This window comes from Panthera tigris, chromosome D3 (assembly GCF_018350195.1).
Source record: "Panthera tigris isolate Pti1 chromosome D3, P.tigris_Pti1_mat1.1, whole genome shotgun sequence".
NCBI lineage: Eukaryota > Metazoa > Chordata > Mammalia > Carnivora > Felidae > Panthera > Panthera tigris.
In genome coordinates, this window is record NC_056671.1 from 24,972,286 (window position 1) to 24,998,375 (window position 26,090).

Consider the following 26,090-nt stretch of genomic DNA (forward strand, 5'->3'; position numbering starts at 1 on the left):
TCAAAATGGGTGCGTCTTATTGTATGTAAGTTACAGCCTAGTATAGTTGGTTAACATTTTCTGCACATTAGAAGACATAAACAAGGTTTCTCCTTTTTAACATAGGGGTAATAAGAGTACCTATTTTATATATGTGCTACGATGAGTAAACGGGTTAGGGTTAGGTCATGTGAAACATGTAGGGCCTGGCATATAAAAACTGAAAAAAATGTTAGTGAGATAAACTTTTGCTAAAGATAAATAACTGCACAAGAGTCACTATAAACCAGTGGTTTTCAACTCGGGCAATTTTGCCCCCTCCCCCCCAGATACTGGGCAATGTCTGGAGAAATATTTAATTGTCATGACTGGAGAGGTGCTACCAGCATCTAGTGGATAGAGGCCAGGGATGCTGCTAAACATCCTACAAGGCACAGAACAGTCTCCACAGCAAGGTATAATCTGACCCAAAATGTCAATACTGCAGAGGTTGAGAAGCCCTGCTGTAAACAAAGTGATACAACAAACCCCAGATAGAAAAAATATATATAAAATGCACCTGATCAACACAAAATTCAAATGCAAAATGACTGTGTATATGAGTATACACACACACACACACAAATATATATATCCTCTACAAATCAAGGAGAAAAAAAATAGGAAAACAAAAAAAACCATGAACATGGATAGTAAACAGCGAGATCCACACCCTGCAGGGAATTGCCAAGTGAATAGGTGAGATGGCATTCTAAAACCAACAAAGTGGCAAAAATGAAAAATTCTGACAATGCCAAATGTCTGTGATGATACAGAACAGAAACCTGTAGTATGCACTGCAGGTGAAAAGGTTAGAACGACATATGAATATGCAGTGAAAGGGTTATAGCCATATATGAATGTATAAGAATGCATGTATACATACATGCATTTTTATTCATGCATTAGGATCAATAGTGATTAATGATAGTAGCTACCTCCAGGGATGAAAGGAGATGGTTGGGAGGAACTCACAACAAATTATTCCCCACAACAAACCTATGTTGTAGATTTTCCTTTTATAGTATCTCCAAACAATTGAATAATATGCTCAAGGTACAGACCCAGCAGCAGAGCCTGGATTCAGGTCAAGGGTTTTCTACTGCAAAGCTCAATCCTGTCACCAACGGTGGTAAAATATTATAACCAATGCCCTAAGGTTTGACAAAATTAAGGCATTCTTGGAAATATTTCTAGTTTTCATAGAGAGTCTCAATCAAGAGAAATCTAAAATGGGAGGACGGCAAAATGGGACAGACCCAATGCAGAGTAGGCAAGGTGAATGTAAGCTACAGACCTCTCCCCCAGAAAAAAGACGTGAAATAACATATATATTATCAGTGGTTCACAAATTCCCTGAGCACCCGCTAAAAAGCCTTTGGTGAAGAACATCTGGTTTAGGAAGAAAAAAAAAAAAAGAGGGGAAATTCAATTACAATATTTGAAAGACCAAATGTCTTTGACCAGAATTGTACTTTATCAACTACTGCAGAAGTGTTCCAAACATTGCTCATGGTCAGAAATCTCTTGATTTGCCTCAATAAAATCTACCATTATTCTTACTATAATGAGCTCTTTGCTCCAGAACAATACAAGAAATGAGACTGGTGATTATAGGAGGCTTGTACAATTGAATTTAACTAATTCTACATCTTGTGTGTAAAGGTTACCTTTGTTGAGGGCTGAAAGAACAAAGAACAAGAGACATTAGGCTTAAGTTGGATTTTTTTTCTACATCCAATTAGAAGTTATATCCCGTATTACGCCCATATTTGCAAAATGCATAAGATCTAACATCTTTAGTTTTAAAATAAGACTATGCCACACAATCTGTTAGTTGTTTATTTGTAACATCCTTTTTATTTGTCATTTCTCTGTATGTCCTTTTTCATTTTGGGGTAATGGTTCATGTCTTTGCTGCTTTCTAGTTCTCTTCAATATTCCCTCATTCTCCCACTTTTATCTCTAAAGCAGATATAAAGCACAATATCTTGATTTCATGTATTGTCAACCTAATTTTAATTAGTAGGTTTCTTTCCCTCAATAAATACATCTAAACTGGTTACTTTCTTAATTTATCCTTGTGGTCTGTAACTGAATGTTTTAATACGAATCTGAAACAATATGCATAGGATATACTGGTTCAAAGTTATGCTCCATCCAGCACACTTTTACAAACATTTGAGTGCCAACTATGAGCAGCAATTGTGCTAAGCAGACAATGGAATTAGCATACACTTGTGGGAAGACTCCAAGAGTTACGCAACATCCTAATTTTCTTAATGATTGATAAAAGCAGGTCAACCACAAATTCATCCACAATTTTTTTTTTCAAATATTTATTTTTGAGAGAGAGCGCACAAGTGGGGGAACAGAGAGGGAGGGGGACCGAGAATCCCAAGGTCACACAGACAGCAGTGAGCCCCATGCAGGGCTGGAACCCACAAACTGTGAGATCGAGACCTGAGTCAAAACTAAGAGTTGGATGCTTAACTGACTGAGCCACCCAGGTGCCCCTCATCCAAATATTTTAAAGCTGTTATGCATATTTTCAGCATGCATAACATTTGGGGAGAAATTACTACATAAAATGACTACTTACAAGTTTGGCAATTAATATTTATCTCCTTGGACATTTTCTAACTAACATATTTCTGTGTGTGTGTGTAACTCTAATACATATATGTATATATATATATGTACAGGAGCATACTATTCAAATTTGTACTTTATTATCATCTATAAGTATCTTCTAGATTTGGTAACTTTCTTTTTTCCATAACTGAGAACAATGATTTGTTATAAAGATTGTCTGCATGCCCCAACCTCTTACTCACTTTTTTCTAAAAAAGAAAAGAAAAGGAAAAGAAAAAGTGCAGTGGAAAGACCAGACTTTGAAGGTTTTAACACCTGGATTTGAAAACTAGTTCTGTAAACAAGCTGGCTGAGTGATTTTTGCACAGTTCACTTAATTTGGCGCTCTGTACCTCATTTTCTTTCCTTTCTTAAGCATGCTAAAATACCTATCCTATAACGTTGCTCTAAGGAGGAAATGAGATAAAGCATCTCCATCATCTCGCACAATACTTAGCATATAATAGGTGCGCAATCGATGGAAGCTACTCCCAACTTCTAAACTCCCTGAAAAGGGCAGGTTTCCGTGAACGTTCGCAATCATAGTAACTAGCAAAGGGCTTCATACATCACGAAAATGATTCCCAGATACTGCTTTAGGAGGAAATCTCTAGCTTTTTGGTAAATATTTCACTTCTATTACTTTTAAGGCAGCCCTAACTGCATTGAGTGTATTCCAGTATCAGATACTATACCATCTGGTATCTATCATATAGATAATAGAACAGTTTTAACGTTCATGTAATTCTTTTGATAACCTTTTAACAGCTTCCCATGGTTCTTAGAATACAATTAAAATTCTTTACTATGGTCCAGTGACCTATTTAGTCCCAGCTTATTTCTGCCCCCTCATTTAAAATGTTCTAGCCACACCTACCCTCCACCTGCCCTGAAATACTCCAAGCTTATTCCAGCCTCGGGGACTATCCTCCTCCAACTGGAGTGTCTCCACTTTCTTCACAGGCTAGGCTATTTATACCATTAGGCTCAACCATAGCCTCCCCAGAGTCCTTCCCTTGATGAGTCTGCCTCCTCCATTACCCTATTTTAGCTTATTTATAGGAAGCCAAATTCTCTCATTTGTTTCCAAGGGAGGTCAGGGGGCGTGCCCCCTGATTTTGTTTCCAGGTATATCCCCAGCGCCTAGAACAGTGCCTGGCGTTAATGACTCCTGGGGCCACCACTGCTCCTAGGCTTTCGGGCAGAAGGGCGCCTGGGGGGTAGGGGGGGGAAGGGGTCGCGTGGGCGTTCCCTATGGCCGCGCGACTGTTCTCCCAGCCCAGGTCCCTTTCCTGGGTCTTAAGGGCGAGCACCTCTATTCCCCGCGGGGGCCCTCGCTGCGAGTGGTGGGCACTCCTCCCATCGGGTCACTGGATTCTGGGGTGGATTCGGGCGTTGGGGAGCTCTGTGGCCACACCTGCTGGCCCTGGCTGCACTCACGAAGCTGCTGGTACATGCACGTGAGCAGTGAGCCAGGTGAGCCTCCCTGTGTCCCGCGCAATCCGACGGGGCCCGCGACGGGAACAGAACGCGGTGGCGTCGGCCTCCCCACCGCGTCAGCAAGACTTTCCTGTAGACGTCGGAACGACAGGCCAGTCAAGGACAGGGCCTCTTCTCAAAAGCAGCGAGAGAAAGCTTAGCGCTGGTCACCAGAACACGACTTCCAGGGAACTGACTAGAAAACTCACCAGAAACCGTAGGCTGCACACACGACCCGAGGAAACTAGACTGGAGGGAGGAGTGGCACCCAAGGGACGTGCGAGCGCGAGCCCAGTTTGCGCAACCGCAGAAGCCGCACGCTTTCCTACTAGCTGCGCAGCCGCAGTGGAGGCTCCGTGAGCCTAGGGTGGGGCTCGGGACTGGGGCGGAGCTAGCCCCTCGCGCGCGCTGACGCGACGAGTCGCGGCGGAAGGGTGTGGACGCGCAGGCGCCGCAGTGGTTCGGGTGGGGGCAAGGAGGCGGGGCCGCGCAGGCGCCGTGAGGGGCGGTAGCAGCGGCAGCGGCGGCGGTAGCGGCGGCAGCGGCGGCAGCTGTGAGGGGGTTCCGGGAAGATGGTGCTGATCAAGGAATTGTGAGTGGGTCGGTGGGCGCGTGCGGGGCTACGGGACCTCGGTGGTGGGAGACTCATTGACTGAGGAGTGGCGGAAGCGGAATATTCCTAGAAAGGAACGAACCTCGAGGTGGCCGCTCCCTCCCCCCGGCCCGCGCCCCCGGCCCCACTGAAGGCCTTTCCACAGCGCGCCCCCAGACCCGCTCCCTTGACGTTGCCGTGATAACACCGCCGCCTTCTCCCCTGGGGCGGAGACGCCTGGGTTCCCGGCCGGAGCGCGTGGCTCGGGAAGGCGAGGCCGGGAGTTTCCGCTGGGACCCGCCTTCTTCCCACCCCCCACCCCAGTCTCAGTCTGGGCCCACCCGCAGGCCCGCCAGTGGGATCGAGCCGGACCCCGAGGATGGGGAGTCGCGGTGGGTCTGACAGTGATTTGTCGTCTGGGGTGGAGCCTACCTGTAACCCGCGGAAGACAGGTCTGCCAGGTGAAGACAGCCCTGGTGCCGCGACTCGAGGTGGGACGTAGGCACCCTGAAGTTCAAGCAGGAGCTGGGAGTTGGCAAAAGTGCGCTCCCAGGGCAGCTGTGTTGACTTACCAGGAGAGCCATCTCTCTGCTCTGAGTCTCAGTTTTCACATCTTTAAGATGGGGTGATACTCTGGGTTCCACCTACTTCACGGGGTTTAGACGAAGAGTTAACACGTGGTCTGTCAAATGGAATGATTTTCAGGTGCATCAGGACGGGCAAAGTGATTTTGCTGAAAAGTTACAGCATTTCCCACCGGCAAGGGCTGTGACTATCACCGGAAATCTGGTTAGGCATGATTGTTGAGCTGTCACAGCTGGTTCGAATCGTCAGCATCCTGTGGGCAACTAGGGATTTCGAGTGTGGCCCGTTCCTTGGCTTTTCAGTTGCTCTTCTCTTTATAAATTCTTAAACAAATTTCAGCTTAATTTAGCCATCTCCAGACACTTTATTTTTAATGTTCTCAAACTTCTTTTAAAAGTCACTCCTGTCATTTCTCTACTTGCCTTCCCCCCCCCCCCCTTATTTCACGGTGTATAAAAAAGCGCTGACAATAGCCCACAGAAGTCTTCCGCTATTTTCTTTTCTGCTCTGATCACATTTACTACCCTTCCCGTGCCCATTCCAAGCTCGCAAGCTTCCTTATCATTTTCATTAGTTCAGGGAAAACGCTTGGCTCAGGGCCTTTCTGCTTGCTGTTCTCCCTGCCTGAAGTGCTCTTCCCTCATCTCATTAACTAACTTGCCTCCTTCAGGTCTTTGCTTAAGTATCACCTTCTTAGGGAGTCCCTCTCTGAGAACCTAATTGCAGTCCCCACCATTTGGTATTTGCCTTTCCTGTGTAATTGTTGTCAGTAGCAATTCTCACTGTCTAACGTGCAACATACTTTTCTAAAATCTATTTTACTACACGTGTTCTTTTACCATATGTAAGCTCCATGAATTTTTCCTTTTTGCTCACTTCCACATCCCCAGCTCTTAGAATAGTCCTTGGAACATAGTAAGGGCTCAATAGCACTTGTTAAATTAATGAAAAATTACAACTTTAATCAGTGACGGGGTCCTGAGAAAAGACACATTTTCACTTAAAGTTTATAGTATTGAATTTTGGATTTATATAAACCTTTTCTTCCAAGTCATTTATACACTGTATCATGAAAGTTTTATTTATTACTCTGACATCTTTGCAATGTAGGTAGGTGGCAGAAATTAAGACAAATGGAGGGAACAAGACAGAAGGAAATTTGACTTGGCCCAAGTCACATAGCAAGTGGGTTGCCGAACTGATCTTAGATCACCGATCTCGTCATTTTTATTAGAGTTATTTCCTCTTTCCTAAAATATGAATTAAGTGTTCAGTAGATCCCTTTGACAGTTATGTGACGAGTATCCACCTAACTCATGGAAAGCAGTTCCCACTGGGAATCTGCACAATACGCTTTTTGTGAACCATTACTTTCATTATAAAAGTTTAAATGCACCGAGGTAATGAATGCTGTAATGTGCCCAAGTGTAATTTTTTTCCTGCGGAGTTATAAATTACATTTGGTGTTCACTCTTCATGTGTGTCTCCCTAGACTTTTTTTCCTCTTAAACTTTTTGAGAGCAGAGTGTTCTAAGTATTCCTGGTATCCAGCATAGCATCTAGGCTAGCATACTGTAAGTGCTCAGTGCTGTTAGACGAAGAGAAAATGATTCTTCCTGCTTGCAAGTCAACTTTCTAAAATTGTTTTTGGTCAGGAGCAATGAATAGGTCATTCCTATGTGAAGATGTTGGTAAACCGTAAAATACTTTGGCGAATGTTTGTTTTCTTAAAAAAAATGTCATCTATTTTTGACATGGATTAAAAGTTTAAAAATGACTTCTCAGGGTGGAATGGATGAAGTTGCCGTTCGCAGAAAGGCCTGATTTTAAAGAACTAGTTGTTAGTTTTATTTGGACTATTATTTTCCTGATGATTTTCAGAGAATTTGGAAATTTTCAAATCACTCTAAGTTGAGTACTACTTTGAGAAGAAGAGAAAATCAGAGCCTATCTATTCCTTTCACTTTTCATTAAGCAAATGTTGAAGAATTTATTTGACTCATCATTCATCCAGAATGTCTCGATCAGTCAACTTAGATTTTGTGAAATAAGTCCCTGAAAGTGCTGTTGTATGAAAATAGGGATCTTCCTACCAGTGAGTAGTTGTTAAAATTACTCAGCAGTGATTTTTGGTTTTGTGGAAGTTCAGGGAAGTCTTTAACTCTTTCCTCTCTATTCCTTTCATTTCCTCTGCAGCCCATCTTCTTGGTTCAGGCCTTTGTACACCCTTGCCCAGCTTTCCCAAAGATGGCTTTTCCCCCACATCCTGCTTCTTAATGGTTTTTAATTACCTACAGATGGCTTCTTCAGATTAACTGTAGTCATGTCACTTCTCTTTTGGAGCAACCTTCCTGGATTCCTTGTTGCCTAATAAACGTAATAGATTTCTTACCATTGTATTCCAGGTCCTGAAAATATGCTCCCAACCTGTATCTTTGTATTTTTCTCTATCTTTCGAAATATACTCTCCATCTGTATCTTATTTCCCCTCTGACCACTGCACCCGCTTGGCCCTAGTTTATTTTGCGTGACTGAGATAGCAAGTTAGTGTGTACTCCGAGGAGACAGTTGAAAGGATTAGGTATGGAAGGAGTTTTTGTATAACAAGTTTATCCTTGATGAGAATCGGAATTAGTAGTCTTGGTGACTTGTCTTTAGGTGACCATTCTCAGGAAGACAAAGCATGCTGAGTGATCCCCTAGTGAAGGAGGGGAGAATAACAGGAGGCATGTTTTATGCTGTTGGAAATCAAGGTGATTTGAGCACTCCAGCATAGCTGTTTGAGGAGGATAGGGAGAGGGGTGGGTGGGCAGTGCAGCCAAAGAGAAGTTGGAATGAGGAAGAAGTTGTGAATTTTCTATAAAATGAAAATCGAGGTGACCGCTGTGAGATTTTTCTCTCCTTTTAATAGAGTTAAAACAAAATTTTACATGACGTTGCTGTGTCATTTAACGATTAGTAGGGAAAATCTGAAAAGGATCAGGCCAAAAAAAAAAAAAAAGTTGCTATCTTGGACACCAGCTATTCTCATGAGACAGTTGATACTCAGGGATTTTCAGAGTTTATGCTGGAAATAAGTGAAGATACTTCCATATAAAAATCTGGTGATAAAATGCAGTATTCTGACATAAAATAATTCACCCCGGTATTCTTTTTTGGAATATATTTTCAGGAGCATTAGCCTCCTTTTAGGTCCTTTTGTATGTCCAGTAACAAACTCTTGGACAGGATCAAACATCTGTCAACCTTAAACTGAATCTACCCTGGAAAGGTTTTATTTATAAAGTTTAAAGTGTTTTCCTTGGTAAAGTTTATTCTTGTTAAGTCTAAAGGACCTTTTTACTTGTTTTTCTCTTAGCAAAACTGAGGAATAGTTGGGGAACGATTTTTTGGAAGTGTTCGTTCAAGTGGTTCAAGACCTATGTCCAATGAGAGATATCATGAAAACAAAATTCATAGTGTACAGATGGAGAATGAAACCATACCAAAAATTTCCTGAGGGCAACCTGACCACACAGTCCAAAGATCATATATTCGGCACCCTGCAATTTTCAGTGATGAGTTTTCACTTGTTCCTTTTCTCCTCACCAGAATCTCTGCAACTGCATTTGGGGTCCTGGTACAATGAGGACACTAAATGGGAATCATCATCGAGACCCAGAAACAGTAATCTTATTTCCCCAGTTTAAAAATTCTTATTTAAAAAAAAAAAATTTTTTTTTAATGTTTATTTATTTTTGAGAGAGACAATGAGACAGAGCGCAAGCCCGGGAGGGCCAGAGAGGGAGACACAGAATCGGAAGCAGGCTCCAGGCTCTGAGCTGTCAGCACAGAGCCTGACTTGGGGCTCGAACCATGAACTGTCAGATCATGACCTGAGCTGAAGTCGGGCGCTCAACCGACTGAGCCACCCAGGCGCCCCACCGGTTTAAAAATTCTTATTTAGAGCTGTGAACATCGTGAAGACCCTCTTCTGTAAATGACGTTCTTGTATTGGATGATCTGCTATCATTGGATTCAAGTAAAAGTTATTGTAAACCTAGAGACCTGTGTTCTCATACATGATAAATTTTTTTTTTTTTTTCTTTTGTCGTTTTAGCCGTGTGGTTTTGCCATGTTCTGTTCAGGAGGTAAGTCTCGCTTGTTTTCTGTTTGTTTTGTTGATACATTGTGTTTTGGTACATTAATCTCGAACCATATTTTTGTTGTGTTCGCTTACCTTTACATTCGTACAAGTGAATTATGGTGTATCACAGATGCTTAATTATAAATGAATTCTGTTACACTGCCTTGTTTCAGAAGGCTCTTAAAGAATGTAAGTTTAATCTCCCGCCCAGTTCAGGAATTCTGGCTACAGTATATCCCAGAGAAAGGAGGTCGGATATTTCAAGCCTTTGACTTTATGCCCAAATCTGCTTTCCTGTAAGGCTTGTTGTCTCCAGTCCCTTCCACTCGTGCAGTGGGAAATAAGCCTGTTCTGACTGGCATATGGTAGCCCTTTAGGTTTTCTTTTGGCCATTCTGGCTCCTCCCCTTGAGTTCTTTTGTTCCTTCTCCTCCACACGAGGTCACAGGGTTAACCATTCCCAGTGCGTTCATTTGGCCCGGTCTAACATGACCTCTAGACTTCCTCACCAGCTGCTCTCACTACATGCGTCGTAGTTGGTGCTCCGCTGAAACCACTATTCCAAACACAGCCTGACTGGCACGTAACTGTGAGAGCTTATCGTCTCCCTTGATCTGCACATGGTACGGAAGTACACATCCAATCCAGAACTCGTACATCCTTCGGTGGTAGCCGTCTGTGGCATAGCCGGGAATGAGGATAAAAGCAGAGAGACATCTGTGTAGCAAACCCCACAAAGCCCGCTGGGTCCTTCTAGAACTCGCATACAGTTTGCACTGGCTCAGTTTTCTTGTTTTCCTAGAGCTGACAGTAGATTAGAAGCAGTGAATTGGAAGTGGGACAAAACAAACTGATAACCTAAGAAGTGACAGCTGACAGAAGACAGAAAGGAAAAAAAAGCGCAGAAACAAAAAATGAGTAGCTGCTGGCATAGTGGAGAGCAGTCTTGAACACAGCTGTATACATCTCAGTAGTGCCTCAGGTTTCCCTGTATAAAAAGACTCAAGCCAGACACCCCTGTGCTTTACTTGTGCAATTGATTGTTTGAACTTGAATGTGGAAATTGACGTTTGTTTTGGTTAAATTTTTTCTTTTGGTTTCAGTTGGTCAGATCAATTTGTTGAAATCTTTTTGAGTCTTGATGTTGTCATCCAAAATAATCTTGGCTTTTTCCTCTATTCAGATTTACTAAACACCTCTCTTGTCTGTCTTTAAGTTACTCTTAAAAATGAGAATGAAAGCCTAGTAGCATGCCACAGAATATCAGTTCATTAATATATATTTTTTTGGATACTGTTTAGTTGTTTCCGTGTGAAGTTTTGTTACTCTGTTCCTGCCTGAGATTAAATTTATCTTCTGATTTGGAGACATTTTAATCCTTCTTTAAAAATATGACAGTGTTGAAAAGTACGTTTTGAAGGACTTAATTAAGGATTGTAGCTTACTGGACCAACCCTGGTGGTGTTATTACAAAAACCAGAGAAGAAACATCTCCTCCTGCAGTCTAAAACCCCTACAGAAATTATTTTTGTTACTCTTAAGAAACGTGTTTGGTTCTAGCTTCCTAAACCCAAATTGAGTGATTGAGTTAGTGTATATTTAAATTAACCTTTAAGACAGTATCATAACTCCCATGGGCTTTTTAGATAATGAGTGTTTACTGAGCTTACCACTACCCCTATTTTTGTCTCAAATAAAATGTTCATTTTGAATGATTTCATTTTTAGAGATAGCTTTGCTTTGAAAACATGCCTAAAAAGAAAAGAAAAACGTTTCTTTAGGCCTTCCTCACCAGGAGGAAGAAATTTAGCCAAAGTTGAAGAGATTGGAGATAGCGCCATGGTCTAGTCACTAGAACAAATTAGAACATGAGAACTTTGTTTTTTATTATTTGTTGGAACTGTTAGCAGCTCCAAATTGACACAGAACAATACTCCCCACTCACAGGTATTGGTTCAGGCCATGGAGAATTCTGGTTCACTTTAAAATGCAGTAGGGGCGCCTGGGTGGCTCAGTTGGTTAAGGGTCTGACTTCGGCTCGGGTCATGATCTCACAGCTCATGAGGTCGAGACCTGCGTTGGGCTCTGTGCTAATAGCTCAGAGCCTGGAGCTGCTTCGGATTCTGTGTCTCCCTCTCTCTCTCTGTTCTTCCCCTGCTCTCACTCTGTTTCTCTTTCTCTCAAAAATAAATAAACATTAAAATTTTTTTTAATGAAATAGAAACTACTGTCAGCAGTTCCTTGCCTTTTATAGTAATTCTTGTATATGTGTAATCCTTAAAAAGTATTTCTGTTTACTGGAGAACTTTACAATAAGCAGTTTTGATCCTGAGTACCCACCATCGCCTCTGTTTTGGTGGACAAGGGCCAAATTGGGCATGTCAGGCAGAAGGTATGGGAAAAAAACACCCCAGAGGTCTACCAGAATTTGGGCTGTAATGGTTCTCTGCGTTTTCAGGGTTTATTTTTATACTTCGTGCATCTCCTCTTTATCATTAAGAATAGTATTTTGGTTGCTCAGCTTTCTTAATTGGCAGAGTAACAATTATATTCCTGTCATTTTCAGAGTTTTGTGAAATCAAATGAGATAAAATGGATGTGAAAGTGCTTTGGAAAACACAAATGTATATCATACAAAAAGTTGGGCCAAGCATCAAGGTGTTTTTTTTGATAAGTGAACGGTACATATTAAAGCGCCCCAGAGTGTTTGTAACTAGCAGTTTTCTCAAATAATGGAAATCCTGTAAAATATTACAGAGTTTCTTAAAGCTGTATGATCATCTAGTGTTTGTCTTCCTCAACATCCTGATTTCTCATTTGAGTCCTGTTGTCACATGGAACAAATGCGCTGAGTGCTTTGGATATGCTTTTCAGTATCATATATGGTACTATTTTAGCACAGGAAGTTCCCACAGTTACTTCTAGCTTACTGAAATTCTGTGCTCTGCAATTCCAGTATCAGGTTGGACAGCTTTACTCTGTTGCCGAAGCTAGTAAGAATGAAACTGGCGGTGGAGAAGGAATCGAAGTCTTAAAAAATGAACCTTACGAGAAAGATGGAGAAAAGGGACAGTATACACACAAAATCTATCACCTAAAAAGGTAAGCTGATTGTTCACATTTGATGCTTACTCATTCTATTGAAAATGATGCCTTAACTATCCAGTTTATTGTTGATCATGTAACCCCTTAACTTCCTGGCAGGTGTGCTGAGGTATTTCTTAAAATTTCACTCCGACAATGCGTTGCATTTTAATTTTTTGAGAGAACCTCCCCATTTTATTGGTTATTTTTAAATTATAAAAGTAATGACTGCTTATTAAAAAATTCAGACAACGGAGAAGGTTATAAAATAAAAACTTAGTCCCCACCTCTTGCCATCACATATCCGTAACCCCAGGGAGAAACACTAGAAGCAGTTTCTCCTTCCCAATCATTTTCTATACATATGCAAATACGCCTTTAAAAACAAATATACTGAGAGCTCTGTTACTTGTGTTCTTGTTTTCTACGACAAATGGGATCATACTATACATACACTTCTGCAGTTGCCTTTATCTTTTGTGCAGTGACACATCGTGAACGTCCTTAATGTCTGTGGCATTTTTTTTTAAGGCTGAGTGAGATTTCCTAGGGTGAACAAAGCATAGTTGACTTACCCATTCTGTAAATGATGAGTCAACATAGGTGCTTTAGGTATTTTCCTTTCTGTGTGTCACATACAAGATTTCTGGGAAAGGTGGTTGTACATGCCTTCATGCCTTCGGTAACTGTTTCTCTAGGAGAAATGTATAAAAGTGGGATTGCTGCAAGGACATGTTCATTTAAAATTTTGATATTACTGCCAGATTGCCCCCAAAGAATTTGATAGTGTTCATTTTCCATAATTTTCTCTGTTTAGTTTTTTGCCAGTTAGATGTACAAAAATTGTTTCTTGTTTCAATTTGCATTTATTAGCGAAGTTGAATGTTTATATCAGTGCACCATTTGAATTTCTTATGTGACTTGACTGTTCAGATCTTTTTTGTTCATTGTTTTTGTCTGTTTGGTTGATAGAAGTTGTTTCCTGCATTCTCCTAAGTTTGGCCATCTGATCTCTATCTTTGGCATAAATATTTTAAAACCGAAAAAGCATACCAGTATTTGTCCAAGGAAGGCAAAAAGATCATCAATGGTTTTTAAGAGTCCATCTTTTCAGTAGTTCCCCCCTAATTTATTAAAGGTAGGAGAGATCTTTGATCTTTTCTTGCCTTTATTCTTTTCATACTGGAATGAATAACACCCATGTTTTTTGTAGAGCTCCTCAAAGTTGTAGATGAGCTATGATGATCAGTATTTTTCCTGTTGTTTCAGTTTGAGACCGCTGCTTGATTTATACTGACATGTGAATATAAAGAAGGTTATGACTTTATCGAATCTTAAATTTTATTTATTTATTTATTTATTTATTTTCTCCTAGAACACAACATTTCTTTGTTTCTGATGCAGGTTTGAACAATGGCAATAATTCTGATCAATCAGTTGTCCATAGAGACTGCCTTATTCATGGTTCCTGTTAATTTGTTAGTGCCCTAAGTATACCTAAAAAAATATGTCAGTTGAGAGAGAAATGTGGCATTCTAGATGTTATGATCTACATAACATTTGTAATATTGAATTTGCTTGTGTACAGTCCTATTTTTAGAGTATTGTACGCTTCCTCATTAATTGAATTTTAGCAACATGTAAAACTTTTTTTTATTGTAAACATTTAACTCTCTGGGGATTCTAAAATTAACCAGAATGTTTGATACATAAAACTTTCTGTTGCTGTATGATATCCATCCATATGTGAATAGTCTTGAAACAGATTCAAAATACCCTTCATTTGAAAACAGAGTGGGCAATTGGGGAAATGTTTGATATATCATTACATGGAAAAGATTAGTTGCTAGATATGTATGTAAATATAAATATGCAGTGCATATATTTTTAAAAAACTAATCAGAAAGCAGTCTATAAAGAGATTCATTAAAATGTTAAGAATGTTTTTCTCTTGGTGGTGGGATTATGGGTGATTTAAAAAAAATTTGTTTTGCTCTTCTGTATTGTTTAATTAGGGAAAAAAATAACTGTTTTGAAACATCTGATTCAGATGACATTCCAGCCATAAATAGGAAATCTTTTGAGTTGAAGAGGGCCATATAAATATGGGTAGTGCAAGAGTTGTTAATATTCTGAAGAGCTTATTTGGGGGTGACTATTTTTCTCAGGCTTTTAATAGATTAAATAAAGGAAAACCGGCTCTCCGGAGGCCAGCCTCCCAGTGAACTTATGGCTTCTTCATTCCTAAAAAGAGCTAATATCATTCCACAGTGCCCTTTGGTTTTACTCTGTCACGTATTCATTTACTTCTCACGGCAGTCCTGAAAAATAAGCAATATACATGTTGTACATCAGAGGACACTGAAGTGCGTGTTTACCCAAAGTCACACAGCTAGTAGATGGCAGAATGGTGACTGAGACCTGGATTTTCTAGATTCTGATCCCATGGTCTTTTGGTCACAAGTAGGCAGTCCCAAGTCCTGGACAACAAGCGCTCAGGACCTCAAGAGCACAGGTGTCCTGTGAGAAGGGAGGAAGGGGGTCTGATTGGATGGTAAGGGCTATCTGATGCCCATAGAAGGCTGGTTTTGTCACACAAACATAGCAGCTGTGGACAGCAGCATGGAGAGGCCTGAAACAGGAAAGGAAAAGGAAAGAGTGTGGCACTAATGGGTCTCGGTCAGCGTGGCAGGTAATAGCCTCTCTGGCAGTGGTGAAGAACCACTGAAAACCTGTCTGGGAATAAAGACAAAACCAGAACCGATTCTGCTGTAGTCCAGGGGAGAGAATGGTCCAGGGCGAGGCAGTCAGATGTCCACACTCAGAGTCATCAGTGTCATGCCGATGGCACAGTAGCCACAGGATAATTATTTTATGGAAGGGCAAAGAATCATTTAGCAGTAAGTGCTGGGGCTTCGCTGGGCCATAAGAAAGAAGGCAGTCACGACACAGGGCTGGCAGCATAGCCTGTCAGACTTGTGTATCCTGTGCGGGCATCCTGCAGGTTTAACATGCTGAAGACCTACCCACAGTTCCTAGAGAGTTTTAGGGTTCCTTCCCTGAGGAAGTTGTGTCCAGTAATCCCTGTTCCCCTTTTAGGCATTTGCTCCATTGGGTAATCTCTAGTGCTGTGTGCACTCTCACTTTATAGCATCGCTAGAATTGCAAACCTGGCTGGCGAAATTTGTTGCCCAGGGCCGCCAACACCTTATTTTATGTTTGAGATACTTGAAATTTGAGGTTTGCTTTACCCAGTGGAATCATCGTCTCTGGATTCCCTGGCCAGTATGCTTTCCCATTTCAGCAAGACACTTCTTGGTAAGATATGTACACTTCATCTTATACAACTCATCATGTGTTGAGAAACAGTCTTGGCAAGGTATTAAAAAACCCCTAATTTAGTGACCACTGCAGGGGACTTTTCTTTCCTTGAATCTCAAATAATAATCTTTTTACAGGATAATGAGATATCCTTTGACATCCTTTTCCATGTCCTTTGATAACTTACAGTAAATAGTTGCCCATGGTAATTGTAAGCAGAAGATCTAGTATTCTTACTAGATCTTCTTACTTACTGTATTCTTACTGTGTGCTGGTGACTGTAAGTATTCTAGGTGGGACTTCAGTGATTCCCTGTAGCAGCCTTTTCTAGTGAGGAAACGAAAGTCCAGAAAAGTGTAAGTAACTGGCCCCTGTGTCACTACTGTTGGTAGCAGAGACAGGCCATGAACCCAGGCAGGCATTGTGATTCCAGAACTTACCCTTTTAACCACTTTGCTCTACTGCTGGGCTCTGTGGGAGGGTTAGAATATTTTCCATTTTCTGAAGTGAACACCAAAGGAGTTGACTGAGAAATTCTTCCAAGACGATGGGTTTCACCATATCCCATGTTCTTGTAACTCTTTAAAGTCTCAAGCCTTCTTTCAGAATAAAGTTAAGCTTAACAAGGTGTACTTCTCCATGCCTCTTAACCGTTACAACTGTCCAGAGTGCAGACTATTGGATCTAAGTAAGCCCGTCTCTTCATTGTCCTTCAGAAGTGCCATGTTCAGCTGGTTAGGTTCTTTTCTTGTGATACGGGCTTGCCCATAACCTCAGTTTCCCACGCATAGTCAGCGCTGTCCTTTGCAGAGGCATCCCTTGACTACTTTTATTCTTCCCATTACTTTGTGTCACATCTACTCATTTTGACACCCGACCATGTGTTTCGTGTGTACGTATTTGTCTTGTACCCCATTTACCATAAAAGTTTTGAGTATGTTTCCTTATGATGTTTAATATACACTTAACAGTGGACGGTGGGGAGGGAGAAAAGACTTTATTGGGCAAAGAATTTTGAAGCAAGGCAAGGAAGTGTGTTGCAACTTTTGAGATGGTTATTTCAGAGAAAAACTTGCAGCTCTCCTGAGACTTTGTAGGAAGGAACACACTGACCAGTCCTTTTGTTTTTTGTTTTCTCTCCCTTCTTGGGGAAGATCAGCTTTACTCTTTTATTCTTCATAGTAAGCATTATGTCTTCACCATCTCCAGTCAGTCCTGGATGATGCAGAATTCTTAAAGTTGTGCCAACTTCTGAATGATCTTATTCCCCAAAGATTGGAACAGCAGAGGTTTAATTGAACATCATTTTAAAATTTCATGTGGTTCCAGTAAAGACCTCATTTTTGTAGGCAAAAGAGTCATTTGCCAGGAACTAAAGTTAGTTCATGTTTAAAAATGAGAAGTTTTAAGTCACCTGAGAATACAAAGATCGATTATATGAGATGATTCACATCAGAGAGCATCTTTGAATAAGTATGAGATTGATGAATATCAGGCAAATATAGTAATTCATTCTTGAGTCCAGAATTAGACATCAACACAAAATTTTTTCTTTGTATGTAGTTCTGAGTCATAAATTTTGCACAGCTTGCACTTAAAAAAATATTTTTTTTAATGTTTACTTTTAAGAATGAAAGAGAGAGAGAGAGTGTGTGCACGCATGATTGGGGGAGGTGTAGAGAGAGAGGGAGACAGGCTCTGAAGCATGCTCCAGGCTCTGAGCTGTCAGCACAGAGGCCAGTGCGGGGCTTGAACCAGTGAACTAACTGTGAGATCATGACTTGAGCTAAAATTGGACGCTTAACTGACTGAGCCACCCAGGCGCCCCTGCACAGTTTTCACACTTCTGAATCAAGAATGATCCTGTTCCAGAAGATTATCAGAAATAACTTCTGTTGTGTATTGTTTCCTCATTGTATGTTAACGTTTCTTATGGCTGTTGTCTTTTGTTATGTGAAAAACACTTCCTTCCCTCTCTCTTTTTGATATTTCTTCAAAACTTTATTTTATTTATTATTTAAAAAAAATTTTTTTTAATGTTTATTTATTTCTGAGACAGAGACAGAGTATGAGTGGGGGAGGGGCAGAGAGAGGGAGACACAGAATCCAAAGCAGGCTCCAGGCTCTGAGCTGTCAGCACAGAGCCCAACACGCGGGGCTCGAACTCACAAACTGTGAGATCATGACCTGAACCAAAGTTGGTCGCTCAACCGACTGAGCCACCCAGGTGCCCCTATATTTCTTCAAAACTTTAAAGCCTTGTTCTACCTCCTGAAAGTTAGCCAGTTTGTGTCTGGTGATTTTACTCCTTCCCACAAATCAGGATTTTAACTCATTTTGTAAATTTTCCCCGTTAAATCTACCCATTTTTTCCATCTCCATCCCCACCACGTTAATGCAAGTTATCATTGTCTGTTTTCTCTTGAACTTTTCCAGTTGCTTCCAGACTGATCTCTTGCTACCCATTCTTTTGGCTCTTATAAATAATGCTGTTGTGAACACTTGGGTACAAGTTTCTGTGTAGCCATATGTTTTTAGGGTGTGTATATACATGCATGCGTGCACTCTCCTACAGTTGAAATTGTTGGGTCATATGTTCACGCCTCACTTTTTGAAAAACTACCAGACTGTTTCCAAAGCCACCGCACCATTTGACATTCCCACCAACAGTGAATGAAGGTTCCCTTGTCTCCGTATCTTTGATGATATTTGTTATTTTCAGGTTTTGTTTTGGTAATAGCCATCTTAATGGGTGTGGGGTGGTGTTTCAGGGTCTTGATTTGCATATCTCTGCTGATTAATGATGTTGAGCATCTTTTCTGTGCTTACTAGTAATTTGTAGATTTTCTTTGGAGAAATATCTGTTAAAATATTTTACCTGTTTTCTAATTTTCTATTTTGTTGTAAGTTTCTTTATATATTATAGAAACTAGCTCCATCAGATATATGATGTGCAGTTTTTTCTCCCCCATTCTGTGAGTTTTCTTCCCACTTTCTTGATAGTATCCTTTGAAGCATAAAAAGTTGATAATTTTGAAAAAGCCCAGTTTACTTATTTTTTCTTTTGTTGTTACTTGGTGTCATACTTAAGACACCATCGTCCAACCCAAGGTCCCAAAGATTTCCCATCTACGTTTTCTAATAAGAGTTTTATAGCTTTAGCTCTTATGTGTAGATCTTTAATCCGTTTTGAGTTAATTTTTGCCACTCTTGCCCACTCCAGTTAATTTTCATTTACTAACGTGACTACTAAAGTGACAAAGTTTTAAGTTCTGAAAATTTAAATCTGGTTTTGTCATTCTCCTTCTTTAAGCCTTCAGTAGCTTCTCATCATACAAAGAATAAAACCCAATGCTTTTAGTCTATAAAATGGGCCTCAGTGTGATCTGTCTGCCCTCTGCTCACCTCACCATCATCATTTTGTGTCCGTCCCTCTCCTCCTATACTGTAGGCTAGCCATGCCAGAGACCTCAGAGGGACCCAAGCAGGCCACGGCTTTTGCTATTTGATGGGACTCTGGGGCCTGTCTCTTCATGTGCTGGCCCTCCTCACCCTCAGATCACCGTTGTAGTGTCACTTCCTCAGGGAGGCCTTGAGCACCCTTACCCCAGTATGTACTTGTCCAGTTCTCTGTTCCTTCACTGCACTTCGGGAGAGGTATTTCACTGCCTTTGGTTATATACTGCTCTGTTTCCTGCTCCTTTCCCTGGAAGATGAGCTCAGGGTAGGAATTGTTTGCGTACTGTTATTTACATAGCCCCTGATACAATGGACAGTAAATACTTGAATGAATGAATGAATGAGTGAGGTGCCCAATGTATTTAAGGTATGTTTCAGTTGATTATAAAATGAAAGATTATTTTATTTGTGACAGATTAATCTGGTCTTCAGATTTTTTCATAAGGTTTTTTCTACATTTTGGTGTTTATCCACAGTAGGATGTAGGATGGAAAAATAGAAATGAACAGTTTTGCTCATTTTGTTTATAAGTAGGTATAAAACTTTGATGGGAAAAGTGCAGTTTGAAATGATTTGCCAAGGTATTACATATCTCAGGAACAAGATTTTTAAAAAAAACTATGCTCCTAGATCAGGAGTTCAGTATACATTATGGTCATTTATTACACATCTTTTAAACCACATAAGCCCTTTGTTTTCCCGTACCACTATGACAGAATTGTCTTACCCACTTAATAGGTTCGCAGCCATTCTTATAGTGACGTCAGATCTTAGTATTGTCTCCACAGTTGTCTCCACAATTGTCTCTTAGTGTTGTCAACACAATTGATGACACATTTTGGTTGAATTTTTCCCTGAAGTTGGATATCCTTCGTGTGCATTTAGAATTGGGGTGGGGAAAGGGCTATGTATGGCAACCTTTTGTGCTCTTGGACATTATTTTTCGCCTTAATTTTTTTCTAATGTTTATTTTAGAGAGAGAACGTGTGTGTGCACGTGCAGGAGGGGCAGAGAGAGAGGGAGGCAGAGAATCTGAAGTAGGCTCTGCACTGTCAGCACAAAGCCTGATGTGGGGCTCAAACCCACGAGCCTTGAGATCGTGACCTGAGCCGAAGTCAGATGCTCAACTGACTGAGCTACCCAGGCACCTCTATTCCTGACTCTTAAACAGCTGAATCTAGAGGTGTCTATCTTGAGTTAAGCACTGTCATGAATGTTGGTTTATCACAAGTGTACATTTCATGATAGTTGGGAAAACAAGAGGAGGAATGTCCTTGTTAATTTGTTTAAGGCCTACCTGCATCTTGGTAATTCAGTAAATATATGTCCCTTTTGTGAGACCCTGAGCTTCCAAAACAAATTACTTGCTAGGTAGGTTGATAAGTGAGGTAGAAAAGCCAATTACATATAAATGGTACGCTTGAACCACCTTGTTAGGAAAATTTTAAAGTTGCCACCAGTGAAGATTTTTCTCCCTTAAAGCAGAATTGAAATTTACTTACCCTGTTTATGTGTTTTCTCTGTTTAGTCCATAAGTTCGATTCACTGAGGAAAGATGTTTGTTAGTATTAAATGTAAAAAGCCAGCCAGTTTGAAACAACTGGCTCAAAGGTTTGGTCATTCTTAACCAAGTCGGAACAAAATCTGTTGTTAGAATTGGTATCGTGGAAAAGTATCCTGGAAATAAGGTAATAGGCATTCGGGAGGAAAATGAAGAAATGTCAAAACTTTCTTGTAGATTTGGTTCTTGCTGGCCTTTAGTGACTACCGATTTTCTTCTGTTTGGGTCAGCAAGTTTTAGAACTGTGGATGAATGTTTCAAGTTTTTAGATTTTTGGGCACTATAGGGATAAATAGGATAGTTAAAATATGTTTCTGAGCAAGTTGACCAAATGAATCCGTGATAGATCTTTTTGTCATACTCTCAGATGGATAGGTAATCTGGTAGCTGTGTGTAGAAAATCACCCATACGTGTTACATTATACCCCGAATAGACCTCTCCCACGGTTGAAGGGATTTTGGTTCCAGTTCTTCAGCAATGAAAGAAGTAATATGGACTCGTTGACTTTTAAGGTGAAAGTATTTTCGGTTTCTTAGCTTTATTTTTATGACGTCATGCCCCTTTACATGAATCTTCCCAAGATTTGGAAAGAATGAGTGCTCAAAGAATTAGTTCCTCTTTATTACTATGTTTTCGGGATGTAAAGGCACAGGTAAATCTCTTTATGCCTTTGGAATCTTGCTCTAATGTTGTATGTAATGGTGCTTCAGCTTTTCTTTTCCAGTGGTTTAATGGGCCACAGGAGGGGAAGCTCCAAGACATATGCACATTCTTATGTACTGAGGAGACAGTGGAAGGGCTGTCCGCCTCTTCTGTCACTGCATGGCTCTCTGGCTGGTGGGGTTCCTTTCATTTACCTTGCTTAGCTTCCAAAATTCAACAGGTGTGTGTGTGGGGGGGGGTCCTCTGGTCAACTGCTGATTCTTAGGAGACAGAAGTCCTCTCTGGGGCCCAAGTTTCCCTAGTTTGTTCTTTCTCTTACTTTAGGAAATCAAGTTGTGTTTGAAAGTTCTCAGAGAAGCAACTTGGATACAGAAGAGAGTGTATGGGACTTCAAGTTGGAGGATATAGTTTTGACCTGCAATTAGCCACTTAAATGCTGGTTATATGAAATAATAAATTAACGTGTACCTCACAGCGCTATTGGATATAAGAGAAGAAAGGCACGTTGAAAGTACTCAGCTCCAGGTCAACTGATAATTAAAAAGCAGTACGTCCTGTTAATTGGGCTCTCACTGTACTATGCAGTGTGCTGAACACATTACAGGTGTTATCTGATTGGATCCTCCCAATAACCCTGCAAAGTTAGGTAATAGGGACTCTCTTCAACTCATGAGCAAGCTCAGAGAGCCAAGTAATGTGTCCAGTGTCCCACGGCTTCTAAGTGGTGATGTTGGGATTTGAATCCGGTCTGGATAAAAAGCCTGTGCCCATAAAACTGCCTTCTTTACAGTAGGCTTGAGCCATTAAGAGTGGTCATTTCAAGGGTGTCTGGATGGCTCAGTCTTGGTTAAGTGTCTGGACTCTTGATTTCAGCTCAGGTCATGATCTCATGGTTTGTGAGTTCAAGCCCCGCATCAGGCTCTATGCTGACAGTGCAGAGCCTGCTTGGGATTCTCTCTCTCCCTCTCTTTCTGCCCCTCCCCTGCTTGTGCTCTCCCCACCCCCTATCTCTCAAAATAAATAAAATAAAAAATAAAAAAGTGGTCATTTGGACTGGAAAGACGGATTTTCCCATTTGTTGGTTAGCCAGTTGTGTTTTTTATTTGTAATGTGTCCCTGCGTGTCTTTTGCCCACTTACTGTTGGGATCTTTGCTGACTGTCCTATGAATTGGCACAAACTCCTGTGTTATGTACTTAACCTTCCTCCAGCTATACTTGAGGCAGCAAATAACATTCATCTTCCAGACATGTAAAATTTTTATTTGATATGCTTTAGATGTTTTTCATTTTGTTTTTGGGAGAGGGAGGGTATGAGCAGGGGAGGGGCAGAGGTCAGAAGCAGACTGCACTGACAGCAGCGAGCCCAGTGCGAAGCTCAGACCCACCAACTGTGAGATCATGACCTGAACTGAAGTTGGACGCCTACCTGACTGAGCCATCTAAGAGCCCCTGTACTTGATATGTTTTACTATCACATTTCTACATGGGTCCTTCACATCGTCATTTTTCTTTAGGTTTATTCTGTACAATGTACTTGAAAGCTTTCATTCAGAGACACTCCAATATTCTGGGGGCTGTTTTGTGTTCCACAGTGAGTGTGGTCTATCTAAACCACATAAGAGAACTTCTGTGCTGTATTATCTACAGGTTGAATAGCCTCAGTTAACTTTTGGATTTCATATCAGGGAGTAGAGCAGAAGCCCAACACAAACTTGTTTCTTTTCTCCCCCCTTAAATCCTGCGTACGGTTAAATGTTCCTAATCATTTTGTTGTTTTTACATTAATTTTCCACTTAGTTACTTTGGGATTGAAAATAAAACTGTTGATAACAGTCTTGAACGTGGATTATGAAACTCAGAACGTAATCACTGTTGACGATGGTACTCCTTGAACTAGCCCTGTGGATGCCAACAAGGAAGGAATGGTAGTACTGAAAATACATTCACTATTTCTCTCCTCACAGCAAAGTTCCTGCGTTCGTGAGGATGATTGCTCCAGAGGGCTCCTTGGTATTTCACGAGAAAGCCTGGAACGCATACCCCTACTGTAGAACAAGTAAGCCTGGTCCATGGCAGCCGTTTTACCCCTCCGCCCCACTGATGAGGGGGAGAGGGACTCCCAGTATCAAGACCTGTGAGAAGGGTGACACCTGAGAAAGCCCTCTGTGGGGTTCTTGGGGAGTCACGGCAGGTGCTGTGGCAGAGGAGAGATTGCACTGGGTTCCTCTCCTGAGACCTTTGTGAGGGGCATTGATTCATTCCCTGCTGACAGCCACCTGGAGGTCCTTGCTGATGGCACTGGCTCCAGGGGTGAGACCTTAAAGGTCATCCGCACTCAAAAATGTCTTTCGGTGTAGTTTCAATAGTATTGTACTCATCTTGCCACATACTAGGGGAGGAATATGGCAGACTTCTGAAACAGTTTCCTGTTGTTTGCTAAATTAGCCTTAAAGTGATGTATTGCTTTTGTGACCTCATTCCTTTTACCATTGTTTTAAAATTACGTTATTAATTTCATAACCTAAGGTATCCTGTAGTGTCACTCATGTAGAAACTTTGCAGACATGAACTACTAATTGTTCTGTGTTTTCAGGTAGTTTAATCTGCGTGATATTAAGTAATATGACAGATTGTTTTGACTTTGATTAATATTCTGAAATTTTTCCCCTTTTATTGCCTACCTGCCCATTATGACTCAGTTGTAACGGTGAGTAAAACTATTTTCGTGTCACATACTCTGCATCTTTAAATTTTGCTTTACATAGTTTGTTTTCAGTCATTGCTTACTTTTTAAATTAAAAGTGTCCAATGCTGCATGGCTCCTCTGTGCTCTTCCCACCAGCCCACACTCTCCCGCATGTTCCCAGTTAATGGGGTTTTTTTCCAGCCTTGTCTCAAACTCTCCCTGTTGACTTTATTTTGCTTCTGCTACTTCCTTCGAATGCCGTATTTGCTCACCAAACCTCTCAGCTTCTTTAATATTAGCCCCGTATGCTGCATGACAAGTAGAGTTGTTTAAATTATTTAAAAGCATGCAGCATTTGGTTTGCCTGGTGAGTCTATAAAAATAGGTAGCTAGTGATTCTTTGTCACTTGAGGATCAGTCTTAGAGAGTCAAAGCGCAGATGCTTACGCTGGGGAAGGCTCCCGCAGACAAAAGCCCCAAAGAACCAGTGAAAGATCACTGTTATTTTGCTGTTGTGTTTTCTACAGAATGAATATATGAAAGATGATTTCTTCATTAAAATTGAAACATGGCACAAACCAGACTTGGGAACATTAGAAAATGTAAGTTTCAACTCTGGGCTTTCAGTGCAGAAGCCTGGAAATGGGAATACCGTAGTTCATTTTGTCATGGACAGACCATTTGTCACCAGGGTGATCTACCTTAGACCTACCTGGACCTACCGGGGTGCGTTCAATTGCGGTGAGGCAGGCAAGCAGCCAGCAACAGACGGGCTTTCCCTGTCAGCCCCCTTGCTTTGGTGCGAGAGTGGACTGGTGAGGTTGCCGTTTTTTATCTGGGTCAGGGAGAGCAGAGATAAAATTCACAGATCATCCCCAAACCGATTTTAGCCATTAATTTCAGGTTTTTTTCACCTTTTCATCTCTGTGTTTGCCAGAGCTACTCTACAAAGCAAACTTGACTGCTTTAATTTTCACCTCTGCTCCACTTGGCTGGGGCTGGGTTGATGTCAGAGAAATGGCCAAAAGGCGAGAGGGAAGAGCAGCTTTCAATATTTTATAAAAATGTTGACAAGCTTCTGGTTTTTACAAGTTGGTGCACATTGATCCCTAAAATAAATTTCAAGAAAATCATTATTTAGGACTCAATGTAATCATTAACTTTTGATGAGGCTTGTCAAAGAATTTGGGGAGGCGTCTGGTATAGGTTGATGCCCTCGGCCCAGTGTCTGTCCAAAGTGTGGCCTCTGGACCAGGAGCAGCATCTGGGAGCTTGTTAGAAGTGCACCTTCTCAGCCTCCATCCCATACCTATTGAACTAAAATCCCCAGTTGGGGGGGGTCCAGCATCCTCTGTGTTGAGGTGCACGCTCCAGTTTGAGAACTACTGTCCAGCCTTGTGCTGCGCTGTTATAGGAGAGAAAGTTCATGTTATGGTAGATTCTGCTTTTATGTGATTGGTGCCAATTAATAGAACTTTTGAATTATGACTTGTATTTGATTTGAGTTCTTCTTCCTGAAGATCATTTGACATTTCCTGTTTTTTTCATAGTGATTCTAAAATTTCGAGTCTAAATGAGAAGATTTGGTATGCTGCAGTCAGTGTATGAGTTCATGTACCTTTTCCAGCTCTCAAATGGGCGTATCTGTGGCAGTTTTTAAACCGTTCTTAATTGGTTCATAGAGGGAGTTTCAGAAATAAATGATTAATCAACACAAGGAATGGAGGAATTGATGATCCTACTGAAACTGGAAAGCTTTAGGATAATCAGATTCAGGATAGGTTTTAAACCACACAGTGCAGCTTCTTGCAGTCTAATATGTCACCTTATGTTTGTCTAGGACTCAAGGCTTGCAAGAACATTGTTGTGTATCGTTGGGCT

General features: G+C 41.1%; 1 protein-coding gene across 2 annotated transcripts in view; it reads left to right on the top strand.

Annotated features, from left to right (window-relative positions):
• The first annotated feature begins 4,645 nt into the window (after window positions 1-4,645).
• The window catches only part of PITPNB (phosphatidylinositol transfer protein beta), a 63,813-nt gene continuing 42,368 nt past the window's right edge, over window positions 4,646-26,090 (top strand). For both annotated transcript variants that reach the window (XM_007082508.3, XM_007082507.3), the window contains exons 1-6: window positions 4,646-4,723; window positions 9,408-9,438; window positions 12,390-12,535; window positions 23,488-23,579; window positions 24,223-24,230; window positions 24,737-24,811. In XM_007082508.3, the coding sequence (XP_007082570.1) occupies window positions 4,704-4,723; window positions 9,408-9,438; window positions 12,390-12,535; window positions 23,488-23,579; window positions 24,223-24,230; window positions 24,737-24,811 (372 nt within the window). In that variant the 5' untranslated portion in view covers window positions 4,646-4,703. The remainder of the gene's footprint in view (window positions 4,724-9,407; window positions 9,439-12,389; window positions 12,536-23,487; window positions 23,580-24,222; window positions 24,231-24,736; window positions 24,812-26,090) is intronic.